Genomic DNA, 17,302 nt, shown 5'->3' on the forward strand with positions numbered 1-17,302 from the left:
ACCACTACAAACTCTCTGCACGATCCTTCATCAGCCGGCACAGCCAGGGGAGGCGGAGAGATGAGAACCTCTCATCGGTAAGTCACACCTTGCTCTTCCAACCCACGTCGTCCTGTGCCATTTGCCAAATTATGGGATAGCTGGGAAATGTTAGAGCCAAAGGCATTTATTTGGGTCATGTTTGCCCATGTACCATTCAGCGTTGCATCAGGTGACACAACCCACATTGGGTCTTGGCATCATCTTATGTCGGTCAGTTATGGGGAGGTTTTTTGGGGATGCTTCTGGCTCTTCAGGGTGCCCTAAGCTGTGCTGTACAGCCTGCCATGGCCTCCATCTTTGCCCTGAGCTTTGCAATTCCAGCTTTACATCGGTAAAGTAACTGCACCAGGCTGTTCTAGGTGTGTCCTGTTCCTGAAACCACTGGGTACCCTCTGCTGACTGAGGTGCCTATGCCTTGCCTTTAACACCACCAAACTGTTGAGTCCTTTGGTGGCTCCAGTTGGAGAGTCTCAAACAACTGTATAAAAACTTTCTGCCTGCCTTGAAGACAGTAGGAGATCCTGAAAGGCTTTGTCCAGCTTTTAATTTTACCTCTGCTGGGGGCTTGGTGAGGAGCCTCTCCAGCCTCAAGGCAGAGCTGGAGGGTTTCCTCAGATGCAGCAGCTTGCAGGGACTTAAAGAACATTTAAAATCATATTTTCTCAGAGGGTGAGCATGTACTATTCACTGCTGCCTACATCTCTGTCTTCAGTGCGGGGATATCTTGTACTGATACGCTTTGTTTGTTGTTTTTTTTAATGTTCACCCTGAAGGTTCTTAAAGCTCCCTAAACGATAGGGCTTCCTCAAGGTCACTGCTTCACACCCTCTTCTTTGCAGGCTTCCAGGGCAGGCTGGGCACACCGGTGCTGCCTTGTGGTCTGTGTGGGGCTGCAGGAAAAAGATCAAATACTGCATTTGCTTTCTTTTTTCTTTTCTTTTTTAAAAATTTTCAGGAGGGAAATATCCAACATCATTTATTAAATAAGACTCCAGCACAGTGCTGCTGGAGGCTGTCCAGCCACCAGATGCCCAGGGCGTCCCTCTGCTCTGTAGCTGCTTGCATGTTGTCACACATTGCCCTTAGCAGACAAAGGTCCCTTGCCAGGCTGTGTGCCAAGATGAGGAGAGCAGCCCTTGGGAAGGAGAGCTGTGGAAGCCCCAAGCTCAATTAAACCAGTCTTCGTTCTGTGGGCTGTGGAGAGCATCTCCAGGGGTTATGGCATGGAGCTCAGCTCGTGTGGGTTCATCGATGCCATGCAACACGATCAAAGCTGTGGAGGGCCCGATCCTGCACAGCCAGCTGGTGCTCCAGCTCTGCCTGCTCCAGGGGTCAGAGCCCAACTCCCCACATGTGTCCCAGCTCCTCCCACAGTTACAGGAATCTGATGTCCCTGATGGCCCCATGCACCCGCTTCCAACAGGAGCAAAATGTGAGCACCCGACTGTGAGGTTTTTAAAATAGCAGAAGGATAACTTTGACATTTTGAGATTTTTCACTGCTTTATCCTGTTCAGAATGCTCTACTTGAACAACACCAAAATGCTTCATTTTACATTTTTGAAGGAAATGTCTGATCTGAGCTTTTTTATTTTACTAATTTATTTATTTGTTTTTAAGGAGCTTGATTTTTACTTTCTTTAAAAGGAGGAAAGAAGGTTAACATGGCATGAGAAAATCAGATGGAGATTGAACAAAAATTTCAGTTATTTTTAAAATTATTTTTCTTTTTAGAATTTCACCAAGCCAAAATTTCCAGCTATTTTTTGGCCCAGTCCCCACACCAAAAGAACTCTGTTATTCCTTCAGCCTTCAGAGGCACATCAGTGACAAAACGGCTTTTCATCAAAGCACATCTACTAGACCTCAGTGAGGATGCAGGGTCTTTAAAACCTTTTTCAGAGCAAAGGACAGAAATGCAAGTCTGGGGGCTTGTCCTCTCTTTATAGCTCTTCTCCCAACCTCTTTCTCTGCTGTGGGCACAGCACGATGGAGCAGCAGCCAAGCTCCCCTGTGGTCCCAGTGCCCTCCTGGCAGGACAGAGAAGCCTCTCGTGTGCTAAGCAGGAAGCTCCTTATGTTGGGATCAATTGTAATAAAGATCTCAAAGGTGGTTCATTCTGGATTCAGCACAGCATGTCTTTTGTAGGAAACAGCTCCAGTCTGAACAAACATTCAAGGATGGCAGACAGGCCATGCTGAACTGCATACCAGTTTATGTAATCCATTAAACTTGCACTGAACTGGTGTTGGGCTTTTTAAATCCCAAGCTTCATTCTGCTGTTGTGATCACAGACAGGCAGTGGAGCTTCTGAAATATTAAAGTAGTTTATCCCATGACAGGATGCTGCTAGATCTGCCAGAGTTGTCCTTTTTTCTTGTTGTAGCTCAAAAATTACAACTGAAGGAGAAATTAATTTCCCTAAGGGTTTGTTGTTTCTTTTTTTTTTTTAATGCAGTCCTTGCTAGTAAGGATTTCTTGTATTACATCGTGTCTTTCTCCATCACTGTTCTTGCTGTACTTAGGTATAAGTTCATATATATATATATACATATAAAATTCATATATAGTTCATACCATCCACAGTACTTAAGAACTGTGTTTTCTCAGAGTATCGCCAAGTACTTTGTTTCCTTATAACAAGTACCTTTATTTTTCCAAAACTAAGAATATTTTAGAAATGCTACTAAAAACTCTTCTGTATGGCACTGTCCCTGCACTTTTGGAACGATTATGTCCCACTCCACCAAGAAAAAGTGGCTTAAATGCAATTTCCAAGCATACCTTTGTCCCCCAAAATGGAAAATACAAGCCCTCCTTATGGCTCAGAGTCTTAATCTGTACCACACAGCTCTGCAGAGAAAATTATTTGACATTACTAAAACAAGCAGTTCTATAACAGTCAAAGATTGAGCTCTAAAAAGAAATTAAAAAGTAATTTTAGGTTCTGCTGTGAGTCCTGGAATACTTGAACAGGCTTTTAAAGCTGCATTGCTCATCAGCTTTTGTTTCAGAAAACCAGAGCTTTTTAGACTCAGCCATTGTTGAGATGAATTCAAGTCCTAAATATTCTGAAAATCAGAAGGAAGCCAGGAGATCCTGAGGACAAGGATTTACAGCAGTGATGCCCCCTCACAGGGCAGCACAGTTTTGCTTGGCTTGGTGAGGCTGTGTAGCTGTCCTGTGGCCCAAACATGAAGGCTAAAAACGTGTGTTCTCTGTCTCTGAGGCTTTTCCCTCCTGTGACTGCTGCTTTCTGGCAATTGTAATCCCACTGTTGAGTTTTTAGGAGAGAGGAGCCGTTACCTGGGTGGACTCTGCAGTAGTGAGTGATGGAGGGTCGGTGTCAGTGAGTGGTGAATGTGCTACTGGTTGGTCAGCCATGGGCTGAGCCTTGGAGTCCCAGGAGAAGTGGTTAATAACAGCTGCAGAGATCCTGCTCCTACAGAAAATGGGTCTTCTCTCTACGGATCCCATTTTAATGGTGTTTCTACTGGTTTGGTGCTCGTGCATTCATGTGTTGCCTGGAGCATCTGTACAAACAGATGAGTTAATCTGTGAGCCAGAGCTTTGCTTCTGGATGCCTGGGTGGGATATTGGGTGCAGGCCTTGGGTGAGTGGGTATGGAGTGGGGAATTTGAGGTGCAGCAACTCACACAGGGGTGCGTTTGTGCTCTCCCTATCACCCACCACAGTGGGAAGCCCCAGCCAAACACCCTGATGCTCCACATGCCGGGAGGTGTCGGGCTGCGGCTGCCCTCGTGGGAGCCAGCTGACATCACTCCTGGGAAAGGGGGAAGCAGATGGGACATTGCCATGGCACTGCCCACCGCCAAGTTAAATATAAAACATCTAGCAGAAGGCAGCGGGGTACTCACTGCTCAGGAAGTCTGCCACGGGGACATGGCAAAGTAAACACAATTTTTCAGAGTGCTTCCCGCTCCCGCCCGCTGCTTTGGCATCCTTCGGGGTGAAGTGAAGGGCTGGAAGCGTGTGCAGCAGCACTGGAAACCCTTCCCCTGCCCTTTGGTGCCAGTGCTGTGGCTGAACAGGGGGTTAGAGGCAAGGATTTGATCTGTGGCAGATGCAGTTCCTCTTGGGTCTTTTGGCTGCTGGGGGAATTTGACTGTAGACTATTTGTGCAGGCAAGAAATGGATGTAAAATGGACCAGACTAAACAGTTGATGCCTCCGTAAACAGTTGTATGGAAATCTGGAGGTCTGTATAAAACAGGGTGTTGCATTTGTCAGGAAGGCTGTGTGGCACACAGCTCAGGCAGCACATTCCTTCACTGTAGCTAAGGCACTTCACCTCTGCTCCAGGGAGGTGCTCCCTTAAACGTACTGCGAAGTGGGAAGAATCCGGGCAGTCTCATTTCCATATAAATCGCTGTTTTCCTTGTGCTGGCAATAGGACTGCCTGGAGGTTTATGTGCAGACCTTCAAAAACAGGAACTTGATGGAATTCTCTCCATATCTGGTACCATGTGTGGTGCCACAAGAGAAAATATATTCCGAAGTTGGGGAAAACAAACTAGAAAAAGGCAGGAGGGTTGGGGGTAGGATGGGTGTCATCTTTGGAGATTTTCACGTGGTGCTGGGGCTCCATTTCGGGCATTTGGGTGTTGTGGGGTGCCTGGGTGCTGAGGCTCCTGCCGTGGGGCTCGGGGCTGGCTCTGCCCGCAGGGGCACCCCTGGTCTCTCTGCTGTCCTGGGTGCTTCTAGGAGGAGCAGAGTTGCTACTCAGCTGCCTACTGGGTACACAGCAACCTTTTGCCTTGCATTCTGCAGCTTGGCATTGGGCCAGATGTGCTTCACAGCTGGGTGAGGTCCAGGAAGCATCAGACAGGTGTCATTCCTTCTGACTGCATCAGTGATGGTGTCTGCAGTGCTGTGGGACCAGTGCAGCTCTGCACTGGGCTGCCCAGGCTGCCACCACAGTTATGGAAGAAGAAAGGATTTTCATAGTAGGAAAGCTTGTGATTTGGTCACCCAGAGAGCCCTGCTGCGTAGGCCTGTGGATGGGACACCTTCAAGGGGAAAAAGAAACACCCTTGTCATTTTCTTTCCACTGGTGGGTAAATACTTCTGCCTGTGCCTGACATTCTGGTGCCAGAACTGGAGATTCACCTGCGAGGAACTGAGAAGCGCCAGCTCTTGCAGGTTATACTTATAAGCCCTCTGGCCTATGTTCTGCCAGCCCTACCTGCCTGAGGGGTGTTGACATATTAGCAATTTTTAAATATTTTTGTTCTTAAGGCAGAGGTGTCTAGGGTGAACTGTGTATGCTCCGTGTATCACCAGCAAATGGGAAGAGCTGTTGTTTGTTTGTTTTGATCATAAATTGTAAACTAATCTCATGGTTTGGGAGAAATTGACTTGTGGCTTTATCATGCCTGGGGTTGTTGGCACCTGGATTTGGATTGCAGGATCAGGATGGTGCTTGCAGGGTGAGGAAGCCTCCCTCAGTCTGTTTAAGCCAAGGACCACTTATCTTTTTGGGAAAATAATACTCCATCCTGCTGCTACAGATTTCTTTTTATTTCTTCTTGGCAAATCAAAATTAGACTTAACATTTGGTTATTCATTTATTATCTTCATTTTCCCATTATTTCCTTGATTGTGTGCATCAGAATGTGGGTGTGAGGTTTTTCTTTTTTTTTTTTTTTTTTTTTAAATCTTGTCATTATTTCATGAAGCATTTTCTGATGTCTTGTGAATCACCCACTGCTCATGGACCACAAATTGAAAAATACTCTTCTGGCATGTTTTTTAGCCAGGGAGAGAAACATGCTGGGTGGGTGTGGGTGTCAGGGGGTGCAAGTCTTCAAGTGGGAGAGTGTTGTTTGCTGATGCCCTTCTCATCATTCATCCTGCAAGTGATATATTAAATATAAATTGAGGTGAAAATGGAGGGAAATCTTGATGAGAAGTGATGTTTTCACCACTGGTGGTAATATGCCACTACCCTTAGCATATAGCCATACCATTGCATCATTTGGGTTGGAAAAGACCTTTAAGATCATCAAGTCCAACTGTTAACCCAGCACTGCCAAGTCCAGCACTGAACCACAGTCCTAAGATGCGGGATGTATCATCATATCCCAGATGATACCCAGCACCTCTGGTAATAGCCAGTACCCTTCCTGGAGCAGGCAGTGCACATAGCAGGGCTGGGTGCTGTTCCTCGCTGCAGCTGGGGCAGGAGCAGCCCGCTCTGTGCTGCCAGAGGAAACCAGGCACGGGCTGTTTGCTCAACCACTGCTGGCACTTGGACTCACCCTGCCCTCTCTTCTCTTTCCCAATGCAGGAGGGAAGCCTGTGGCCTTCGGAAAGCACCGTCTCGGGGAATGGGATCACAGAGGTGAGGGCGATGCGGGTGTGGGTGCCCCTGCCTGTCCCGCTGTCCCAGGCTGCCGCCTCTCACCTTCCTCTCCCCCTTTTCTTCTTCTCTCCCCTTCAGCAGCAAATCTACACCCCAAGACCCAGCGACCGCCTGGCAGTGCCCTCCTTCCTGCAGAGGGACCGCTTCAGCAGATTCCAGCCCACCTACCCCTACATGCAGCACGAGATCGACCTGCCCCCCACCATCTCGCTGTCGGACGGCGAGGAGCCGCCCCCCTACCAGGGACCCTGCACGCTGCAGCTGCGCGACCCCGAGCAGCAAATGGAGCTCAACAGAGAGTCCGTCCGGGCTCCCCCCAACAGAACCATCTTCGACAGTGACTTGATAGATAACTCCGTGTACGGGGGGCCGTGCCCCCCCAGCAGTAACTCTGGCATCAGCGCGACCTGCTATGGGAGCAATGGTAGGATGGAGGGACCCCCGCCCACCTACAGCGAGGTGATCGGGCACTACCCCGGGTCGACGTTTTACCAGCACCAGCAGAACAACAACGGGATGCCTTCCATCTTGGAGGGCAGCAGACTCCATCATTCACAAATCAATGGCCTTGAGAGCACAACTGCGTGGAACAAAGAGAAAGAGAAACAAAAAGGGCACCCCTTTTAAAAAAAAATTGGAGGAAAAAAAAAAAAAGGAAAAAAGAAAAAAAGGAAAAAAAAAAAAGAAAGAAAAAAGCAAGGAAGTAAATGAAACACTCTGCACTTCTCATTAAAAGAAAAAGGAGAGAGAGAGTTGAGGAAGACAAGCAAAGAAAAAGAAAAGCCCTTCCCCATCTCTCCATGTATAAATATTTACTTGTTATGTCTGGTCTGAATGCACAAGCCTACCAAGCTTGCAAAAACATTTCTTTATTGAGCTGTGTCTAGACGTTTAAAAAGGAAAAAAAAAAAATCAACTGTAGTCCATTTTTATTTTTTTTTGTTTCTAGTTGAGCTGTGTGTGAATGCTTTTTTTTTGTTTGATTATTTCACTTATCTTTAAAGACAAAATATTTGCACAAAAAACATTTTGTTTAAAGATCTGCAATATAAATATATAAATATATATTAAAAATAAGAGAAAGTGTATGTGTAAGGAGCAGGAGTATTTTTGTATTAGAAGAGGCCTATTAAAAAAAAAATTGTTTTCTGAACTAGAAGAAAAATGGCAATTTTTTTGAGTGCCAACTCAAAAAGTGTGTATTACATTGTAAAAAAAACAAAAGAAAAAAAAACAAAAAAAAATCAAAAGCAGGGGTTTAGAGTTATTTATATAAATGTTGAAATTTTGCACTATTTTTTAATATAAATATGTCAGTGCTTGTGTTGGTCAAAGCCTCTATCATGTCTACCATGAACCTGTTAAGGGATATATGTCGAAGTGAAGAACAAAGTAGCTGGAAGGGGGTGGACAAACACGGAAGTGGAGATGCCAGCCCTGGGAGGAGCGGTGAGCGAGACTGCATCTTATGCAAATCCTTAATTTCCAGAGTCCCTGCACGTGGCCACCGACTGTCACGGCTTTAAACATTCCCTACAAAGCAGGAGGAGTTGGTGTGTGTGTCTGTGTGTCATCCCGTAGGATTATTGGAGTAAAAAGGTAACAAAACCTCCCTGCTTCTGAGCGTGGGTAAAGACAGAAGCAGACAAAAATTACTTGATTTATTTTTTTTTTAATTTTTTTTTTTTGACAACCTCTAACTTTTTGGAGGGGGGTGGCGGGGATGAGAATAAACTTCTGTGTCTGAAGGAACAAAGTGTTTTTTGGTTTATTTCTTTCAATGTTCAACTGAAGGGCCCTATTTGGAGCTAGAGCGATGTTTATGGAAGTTCATGTGAGTCAACAGGAGCACACCCCTCAGCTGCCTTCCAGCTCCTGGAGTTTAAGTATTGCCTTGAAAGTAGGAGCTGAAAAGTGTGGTGGTGGTGAAAGTCATTTTCATTTTGTATTAACCTCCCAAACCTCTATTTGGGATACAGGGGAGCCGGATGTCTCACAGCTCCACTGTCCCCCAGGCTGCCTCTGATCATCACAGTGCTTTACTTTATTATCATAGCTAAAGAGGCATTGGATACAGTCAATGGAAATGAATCTGCTCCTGTGATGTGTTAATGATTAAAGGCTAAAGAAATATGCTTAATGCTTTAGAAGCAGAGCCCCTTTACCTCTTCTGAAGATGTCCTCATCCACAGCAGCACAGTCCCACCTGCCCTCCCGCCCGCTGGGCGTTGTGCGTCTTTAATTTTGTCTTACGATGCTATTGTTTACATTTTTATATTGTGTAGGTGTCTGGTAGGTGTTTTACCCTCACGGTGAATTTGTATGTGGTGGATTGAGCGAGAGAGAAACCCGAGAGCATGCACCAGAGAAAGCAAAAGGGAACAAACCTGTTCCTGGCCCCATCTCCCCGGCCGGGAGAGGATCTCTGAGCGCAAGGAAGGGTCATTTGGGGAACCACAGAGAGTGAAGATTTTACAAGGAGGTGTGATTTCATTTTCTGCAGGATGCTATCTAGTAGAGTGACATAAATGAAAGATATAATGGCAATAATTATAGTTTTTAAGCAACTTTTCTATTACTTGAAAAAAAAAAAACAACAAACGACCATGAGAACGGTTTTGAAGTTCTGACCATTTGAACAATATTTATATATATTTTAAAGATGATGAGTAGCTGAACTTGAAGTTTGATCATTATTTTCTGCTTTTTTAATTATTATTTTTTTGCCTAGAAATAGTCCTGTACCTTCTCAATATCCAAACTGCTTTTCCACAGCTCTTGAAATCTTCATAGCTTTACAGTTGTGTAACCTAAATTTTGATGACCTAAAAAAAAAAAAAAGCTACAAAAAAAAAAGTCACACAAAAGAATAAATCTAGTTTGTCATTAAAGGTACAAAAATTATGAATTTCTACAAGTTTTTAAGATGTATCTTTCCTTTATGTAACATGTCTATTTAGTGCCTTATTACAGAAACAGTACCCCTCACTTTTTAAAGAGGAGGGGAAACAAAATCATCGTTAGCATCACAAGTTACCAGCGTCTGGTCTCTTGCTCCTTTGGTCCTTGCATTGTTTTCTAGTCCCTCCTGTCCCTGCAGCACTTCCCGGAGCAGCTCCCTGTGCCTGGTCACTCTGGCTACTCCCTGGGCCACTGTCCTGCTCTAACTGCTTGTAGGGCAACTTGAATATGTTTATGCACATTACCCTACCCGGGGAGGTAGGAAACTGTGGTGGACATTGTAAACGAGATACCAACCAAAAAGAGAAACAGAAATATACTATCTACTGCCCTCTTGAGCCAAAATGTGTGCATCGTGTTGTTGGGGTTGTTTTGTGGTTGGTTTGTTGTTGTTTTGGGGTTGTTTGTGGTTGTTTTTTCTTTTTTAAAAAAAAAGTTTTTTTTTTTGGGGGGGGGATTGAGTGTCCTGTGATCTGAACTAGTTTGCTACAAAACAAACAAACAACAAACAACAAAACTGGTTACCTCAGCAGCTTTTGGGTGGAATATGCATTATACGTCTAAAGCTGAGTGGGGGGTAAGGAGGTGTTGTGGTGACTGGAGGTTGTTAAGTAATGGGATTGTCTTGTCGTGTGGTGTCACCTGGCCACCAAAGCCTGTGGAGAGGTCAGGGAGGTGGGTAGGGTCTGGAAAGATGCAGAGAGGATCTAAAAATGCAGTGCAATTAAACCCAACTTTCATGCTTTGAAGTCCTCAAAATTTCAAGTGTTTCTCTAGGTTTCTTCCCCATTCTGTTTTTCTCTCCCCAGCCCATACCTACAGTGAGCTTTTATTTCTCAAGCATCACCCCAAGCATCTGCAGTTGAGAGATCAGTTTGCTGAGTTCCCTGAGCCCAGTTTCACTTACCTGTTTTCTCTAGTTTGAGGAATTTAATGAGTGTGAAACAGTGTGGCTCATCAACACCTCTTGTAAACGTCTTTCAGTCCACGCCATGCACAGGCAAAATCCAAACTCCAGCCTCTCCCACTGCTGGTGTGGGTCCCTGGGGAACAGCTGCAGTCCCAGTGGGGAGGAGCCCTGGGTCCCAGGCAGCAGTTGCAACTTGAGTCCACCTTGATGGAGCCAAGTTGTCACTTTTTGTCTTTCTTCTGTCCATTCCTCTGTTTTGGGGTCCTGAGAACTGTGTATTTCAAGTGCAGATGCCAGATCTGGGGCCCAGATCAACTCCAAGTTCTGAATGGGTGTTTAGAAATAATGGTCTGTCCTTTTTTGTTATTATTGTTGTTGTTATTGTTATTATTATTACTATTTAATGTTACTTTTTGCCTCGGTGTCCATTTCTTCCCAATTCCCATGTCCCATATTGCCACCAAGGAGAGAAGTTGCTTTGCACACCCTTGCAGATGTCTCTCCTGGTTTCCTTCTTGCAGCTCAGGAGAGAACTGTACTAGAAGCTGGGCTGTGGTCCTGTTCTGTAGGAGCCTCTAGTGTCTTGCAGCTGCCAGCAGAGAGATTCAGGCCCCTTAAGAATGATTGATTTGTAAAAAAATACAGAAGAAACAAGGCATTTCTAATGCTCAGCAACCTCTTGTCCTAGCCTGCCTTTTTGATCAAAGTTTTAAGAGTCATGTTAGCTTTAAAAGGGGTTGTAAATCTTACAGAGTTTCTTAGCTTACAGCACAGCAAACAGCATCCTTGAAGTGCCCCCAAATCTTAATGGTCTTGGCATGGGAACGTGGCTTTGTCAGGGTGGTGAGGAAGGATGGGTTTCATTTGAGGCTGACACTGGTAAAACTTGTATTCCCTTCACAACCCTCAATTTCACCCATTTGAAGCTTCAGCTTTACTAATCTAGTGCGTTGTTTCCATAAGTGTTACAGAATTCATTCTATCTTAAGTGGGGGTATAAGGAAATCCAGTTGCTTTCTGGAGAATCACCCTTTTGTACGTGTGTTGAACTATAAAATTGCACTAACTGCTATATTAAAAAAATAAATAAAAGCCCAACAGTTTTCCTAAGGATGGGGAAAAATAAGTCTGAATCCAGATGTGTAGCATTAACAGTGCTAGGCAAGAACAATGAATTTTTAATCTCCTCTGTCTCTGTATTGCTCAGAGATTTTCTATGTACAACACAAAGCTACAAAATCAAAAAGAAGTTTTCCAGAAACTGCGCTTCAAATTTTTGCTGTACTATAGAAGCTCCTGAAGGACAACATTAAAGTCCTAATTTGCCTGCCTTATAGACACGTTTCATTGTATGAATATTTTCTTAAATTTCCAGTTGCATTGCTTTGGCTTTGGAGTTTGTTATAGGCAGTCCTGTATCCTGAGTTCTGTTCAAGTTAAAACTTATGTAAACTATTGACAGCACATGCAATGCAGTACTTATCTATATTTTGCTGTTTTAGTATGAATATGTACTCTGATGCCAAGTTACAGAAATCTGTTGTAAACGCTTCTTGTGTAACAGTAACCGATAGTGGCAATTATATGTCATTCTAAAAGCTGCAATACTTATACAATAAATTTTACAATACTTTGGAAAATTTGCCTTCACTTTTTTGCTTTGTTACCCAAAAAGCAGGGCTTGCCGACACGATGAGATTTCAAAAGCTGTTCCTGTTCTCTTTTTGAGTGTTGAAAAAGTGAATATTCTCCGGTTTTGGTATTTGTGTGGGTTTCCCCATGCAGTGGCCTCCTGAAGAACAGCCCCACCTCTGTCATGCCACGACGTGTTTTTTCCCGTGAAGCTGTAGCTGGTTCCTGGTGTATTTGCATGCTCAGTCTGTGTGTGCGTGTACAATTCTGTTTTCTTTTGAGCAGAGCAGGTGTTGCAGCTGTAATCCCAGAAGGAGCGTTCCTGCTTTGCACCAGTGGGCCCAACACTTGCCATCCTGCCTTCCAGCCAAGGACATCACTGATGGTCAGAAGGTCTTAACTTGAATAACCGTCAATCAACAAGAACTGTGTAGATTGACTCCAATCCTAAGCACAGATAATTTGTGTGACTTTTTCCTTTCTGAGACTGTGGTCAAATTGCAGTGATCACATTAAAATGATTGAAAACTTAACTCTTTGAAGGGGGTTTTCTTTTTACGTTTCTGAAGGACATCCTGTAGATTGACCCAGACCTTGGGTTCCCTCTTGAGACTAAGTGTGTAGTTAACCCCTGGTCTTTGCGTGAAGGCCATCAGCTCTGCTGAAGCCCTCAGTCTCCCCAGCCCGTTTCTCTGGCTGATTGCAAACATCTGTTTAAGGTGGCAGCCTTTTTGGAAGTCAACCCTGGCTTTTACAGGTGGCTCCTCTGGTGATTTGGATGGGGAAGTGGTGAACACTTGGCTTTAATTTGTGGGACCTATGAGCACAAGGAGCTCCTGAGGACTTCAGCAGTACACCTGAATGCATGACTGGTTACTTGCAGCAGAGCCCCAGGCCAATGGCCAGTTGGAAAATCTCACTAGTGAAGGCTGAAAGCATTTTAATTGCAGGGGCCGCAGCAAGTGGTGGAGCTTCAAGCCTGGCACTGTCCCTGTGCCCCAAGGGAGCCAGAGGTTCCCAGAGAGCTGAGGGCAGGCAAGGGTCATGAGCTGCACTGTGGGATAAAGTGCTCTCCTTGCTGTTCCAGACCGTAGGACACTGGCCTCAGCAGTCTGGGCTCTGGGATGAGTTGGTGAGAGATGATTTGGAGGTACAAGTGGACTTCTGGAGGCATCACAGAGTGCTTGAGATGATGTATGGGAGGTACTGGGGAGTGCACCACAGGCAGTGCTGCTCTGTGCTGCCAGTGTTCAGTGCCTTCCAGTCCAGTTACAAGCCACCTCCTGTTAGCCTGGCAGCTGCTTTTCCTTGACATCACATTTTAAATGAGCAGAACTCTGCTCATTCCATTTTTCGTGACTGACCAACTTTCACACCAGTGTTAGGAGCTAAGACTTTACCAGCCTGAGTGCATGGACCAGAACAAGTGACCACCTCTGATACGTGTGTGCACGCAGGTAATGAAGATGTGAATTAGCTGGAGTGGCTGCAAACCCACTTTCCCATCCTACGTGCAAAGAATCACGAAACCCCTACATTTCTGAAGGGGGGGCAATGTCCCTGCCCTGCCCTCAGGAGCACACGTACCCAAGTGGGAAGGAAACAGCCACCTTGCTCCAGGTGCAGAAAGGCGGGGAACAGGGCAGAGTTGGTTTAAATCACTGTTTCAAAAGGACATTTCTCATTTGCAGAGTCCTGGCTGAAACCAACACATTCCCACAGAAAATGGAAACTCAGCTGAAACCACATTTTCCAAAGGGGAATTTTTTTTAGATGAAAAAAAAAGCCAAGTTCAAGCAGTGCAGTGCGTGGGAATGGGCAGAGAAAAACTGTTACTAAGTTACCTTTCCACAGCTAATGAGGTGATCTGGGGACACTGCAGCACAGCTGATTGGCAAAAGATTATATTTAACCCTTTTTTTTTTTTTTTCATCTCAGTGGAAGAAAAAAAATTGTGACTTTTGGAAACCACAAGTGGCAAAGCCTTTGATTTTTGAACTGATTTCTGTGCTGCAAACTGAATAGGACTTAGACCAATGAGGTTCAGCACTCCTGGCCCTCCCTGGCTGTGCTCCCTGGGGGGTGTAAATTCCACCTTCAGAAGATCTGAACTTCACAGCTGCTTTTTTTTTTATTATTATTTTTCCTGTTTGTCTCCCTATTTTACCTACTTGTCCTAACTTTTCCCTCAGGTTGATTTATTGGAGGTTTGTTTTTTTTCTCCATGTTGCTGCCCCTGAAGCCCTTGTGCAGGCTGAGACCTGCCTTACCACTGAGGGAGGGAAAACCTTGACCAGGGACAGAAACATATTCTCCCTCATGGTGAGTGTTGCAGTGATGGGTTGCACTGAGATTTATTAAGAAGGCAACGTGTTCTCACAGGAATCCTTGCTGTTGATTATCCTGACTGTAATGGGAATTTGCTCCAAACACTTGCTAACCTTTTTTTTTCTCTTAAAAGAACAAAGTCTAGAAATTCCCACTGCTTTGACATAAAACAGCACCATGTAACAATGTTAAAAGCAAAAAAATGGTCAGGAGAATAGATGAAATAATTCCTGCCTTGCACTCCTAGACCTCAAGGTTTACTTCATGTAAGGTCTGATGGGGTCAGCACTTCTCCCTCCCTCTTTCCTCTCCTCAGGAGCCCTGCAGACAGCTCACCCCTCTCCTTTGAACTCAGCGCAGGAAGACTCATGGATTTTGCTTGGTGAGCAGGCAGGGACAGGCAGGGGCAGCTGGGGGCTTTGGCCCAGGTGTGCATAATCCTGCCATGGAGCAGGAGGCAAATTTAAGCAGCCCCTGGGAGGGCAGTGACTGGCTCTGGGGGTTTCTCTGTTCTTTTGCTGAGTAGAAGCTAAAGCAGGTTTTGAAGAGGGTGTTTCCTGACTGCCCTTTGCACCTGTATGAGGTGGGGCAGTGTTTTAGTTCAGTGATGCCCCGGGTTTCTGAAGCTGCCTGAGGGGTGTGAAGGAAAGACAAATCCTCTCAATCAGCAGCCACTTCAGTGCTTACTCTTTTTGAGGTAAACAATGAGATTTATGGAGTTGTTTCAGGGTACCCTGGGTGTCCTGGAGCCAGATGCTGCAGGAGCTGCGGGTTTTTTTCTTGCTCTGTGGCTGGAAATGCATTGATCACTGCAGCTCTGGGGGCTCCTCCATGGCTGCCTCCCCCCGAGGGGACCAGGACCTGCTGCTCTCAGGGCTCCCTGCCTGCTGGGAACATTCCTGAGCTGCCCAGCAGGTCGGGCTGGTGACTGGGCTGCTCCCCAGCTTCCTCCCTGGCCCTGCATAGGGAAAGCCAGTTGTCAGGTAGGATACAAAGGTGCATAGATGACATTTAGAGCTCTGGCTGCCCAGACTGATGGCTCTGGTCTAGGCAGAGGAGAGGTGACATGAAGCACTCTATGCAGTGTACTTGGAGTGGGTTTTGCAATGCAGAAATGTGGGAGAGCATTGAGTGCTGGTCAGGATTCATTAGTTGTCAGTTCGTGGTGGGTGTTCAGTCCCTCCCCTGGTGCAGTCCTGACTCTCAGATCAAATGCACACAGTTGCCTTGAGATTGATCGTTAGCAGCAGCAATAAATCACAATCACAGCAGCCAGTGGTGAGTTTTGGATGCCAGTCAAAATGCAGCTCCTTGGAGGATTTATCTCTTGCAAAGGCAGGGAACCTGGACATTGAACAATTAGATCAGTGTGGCTCTGTGAAGTTGCATTTGATTAAGAGAGCAACTCTGAAGTACAAAGCTATTGCTTTGGTGTTGCTGTGCATTGCTAATAAGCAGCCTGCCTTTGAAAAAAGAGACTGGAGACTTAAGTAGCAGCCCCTCCACTGCACTGCTCACCAGCCTCCTGCTTCTCTCTGCTGTGGCCTTGCTAATGTTAAGGCATAAATGGAGAGGAAAAGGTGTTTTTGCTGCGCTGGAATGTGGGCACAGATGTCATCTCTTGCTTCCTGATGCTGCAGAAGTTACTGGGCTACTTCAAAATGTGTTTAAGATGGATATACCTGAGGCAGGGAGGGGAATGGCTGAGCTGGTCTTGGTTCTCTGCCTCTTTGCTGCCAGGGCAGCTTTCCTATGTGTATGGAGGAGTTGTAGCTAAATAGAAGCTGGTGAGGGGGGAAAAAAAAAGAGGAGTGGAGGAGGGTGAGTGAGAGGATCTGTTTATTTTCCCTCTGATCTCTGAGCCCTGTTAGGTTTTTATTGCTTTGCAAACAGGAGGTCTGGAAAGCTTCCTTTCCTCCTGCACCAGTGCAAGGTCAGCTGGGTGCATAATTCCTGCACTTGAAGGAAAAAATACTAAATATGACTAGATTTAAAGTAATCTTGTAAGAGCAGCATGAAGCTGGAACTCTATTTACATTCTCCAGGCCAGATTTTACTGTAAATGCCTGAATAAACTGTTTATATAAACAATTTCTGCAAATCTGCACAGTGCCTGGATGCACTTGCTGCTGCTGAGAATTTGGAGCCGATGAGTAACCTGTGGCAGAAGAGCAGCTTTTATTGTTGAAAACACCTGTGAAGGTGATGTAGGCAGGTGCTTTAAGTGCAACAGATCTGGAGGCAGGTGAGGCCCTCTCAGCACACTTGCTCTTCCTGTGCACATGAGGATGTGGTTGCTGTTGCCTATAGCCTGGCGATGCTTCAAAGGAAACTCTCCCGTGTCGGGGTGTGTGGTGTTTGAGTTACTGTGTCAGAGAACAAAGGGACAGTATTAAAGAATGTAATTGAGGCTCCTTGTGGTGTAGAAAAGTGCAGAATGAAGCAAAGCCTTAAGGAAGCTGAGTAGAAAATTTCTTCAAGTTTACTCAGCTCTTCCAACTCATCAGGAGATCCCGACTCCTCGGTGAGGTTTCTGCCCTGAATCAAGATCTTCTCAGACTGAGTCACGAGCAGATGTAACTAGTTGTGAGTAATTGCTGGAACCAACTGTGAATTTGGAAAATGACCTTTGACTTTTCTCTTAAAGTTTTGGTTTATGGGAAAAGGCACTAGTTTTGCTTCCCTGCTCTGGCATTCAGCACCGTGTGTGGGTGGTGGTTTCTGCATGTGCTGCCTGGAAAGCGGGTGGTTTCGAACACTGCCAGACCATGCCCATTGCTCACTATCTGTCTTGTTCTTCACCTTCTGGACTCACTTCAGGCACCATCCAGCTCATATTGCTTTTAAAGAAGCTCTGCCTCATCAGTCCTATACGAATAAAAACCCCAAACCCTCAGGGACTGCATCACGTTGTCTTCCATCCCCATGTGCTATGTGCGTGCTGTCCTCCTCTCTACTTCTGAATTCCCATTAACTCAGGACTTCTTCATGGCTTTAGGAATAAGGTTCAGCTGCAGAAACAGCCCAGACCCCCAGCCCTGTCTTT

At 45.6% G+C, this 17,302-nt stretch overlaps 1 protein-coding gene across 1 annotated transcript in view; it reads left to right on the forward strand.

Annotated features, from left to right (window-relative positions):
• Positions 1-7,052, forward strand: part of PMEPA1 (prostate transmembrane protein, androgen induced 1) — an 8,695-nt gene extending 1,643 nt beyond the window's left edge. The window contains exons 3-5 of the mRNA XM_009998637.1: positions 1-77; positions 6,351-6,404; positions 6,504-7,052. The exon at positions 1-77 is cut by the window's left edge and continues 13 nt beyond it. Of these exons, the coding sequence (XP_009996939.1) occupies positions 1-77; positions 6,351-6,404; positions 6,504-7,052 (680 nt within the window). The remainder of the gene's footprint in view (positions 78-6,350; positions 6,405-6,503) is intronic.
• The last annotated feature ends 10,250 nt before the right edge of the window (positions 7,053-17,302 follow it).

This window comes from Chaetura pelagica, unplaced genomic scaffold (genome assembly GCF_000747805.2).
Source record: "Chaetura pelagica isolate M959 unplaced genomic scaffold, ChaPel_1.0 scaffold275, whole genome shotgun sequence".
Lineage (NCBI taxonomy): Eukaryota > Metazoa > Chordata > Aves > Apodiformes > Apodidae > Chaetura > Chaetura pelagica.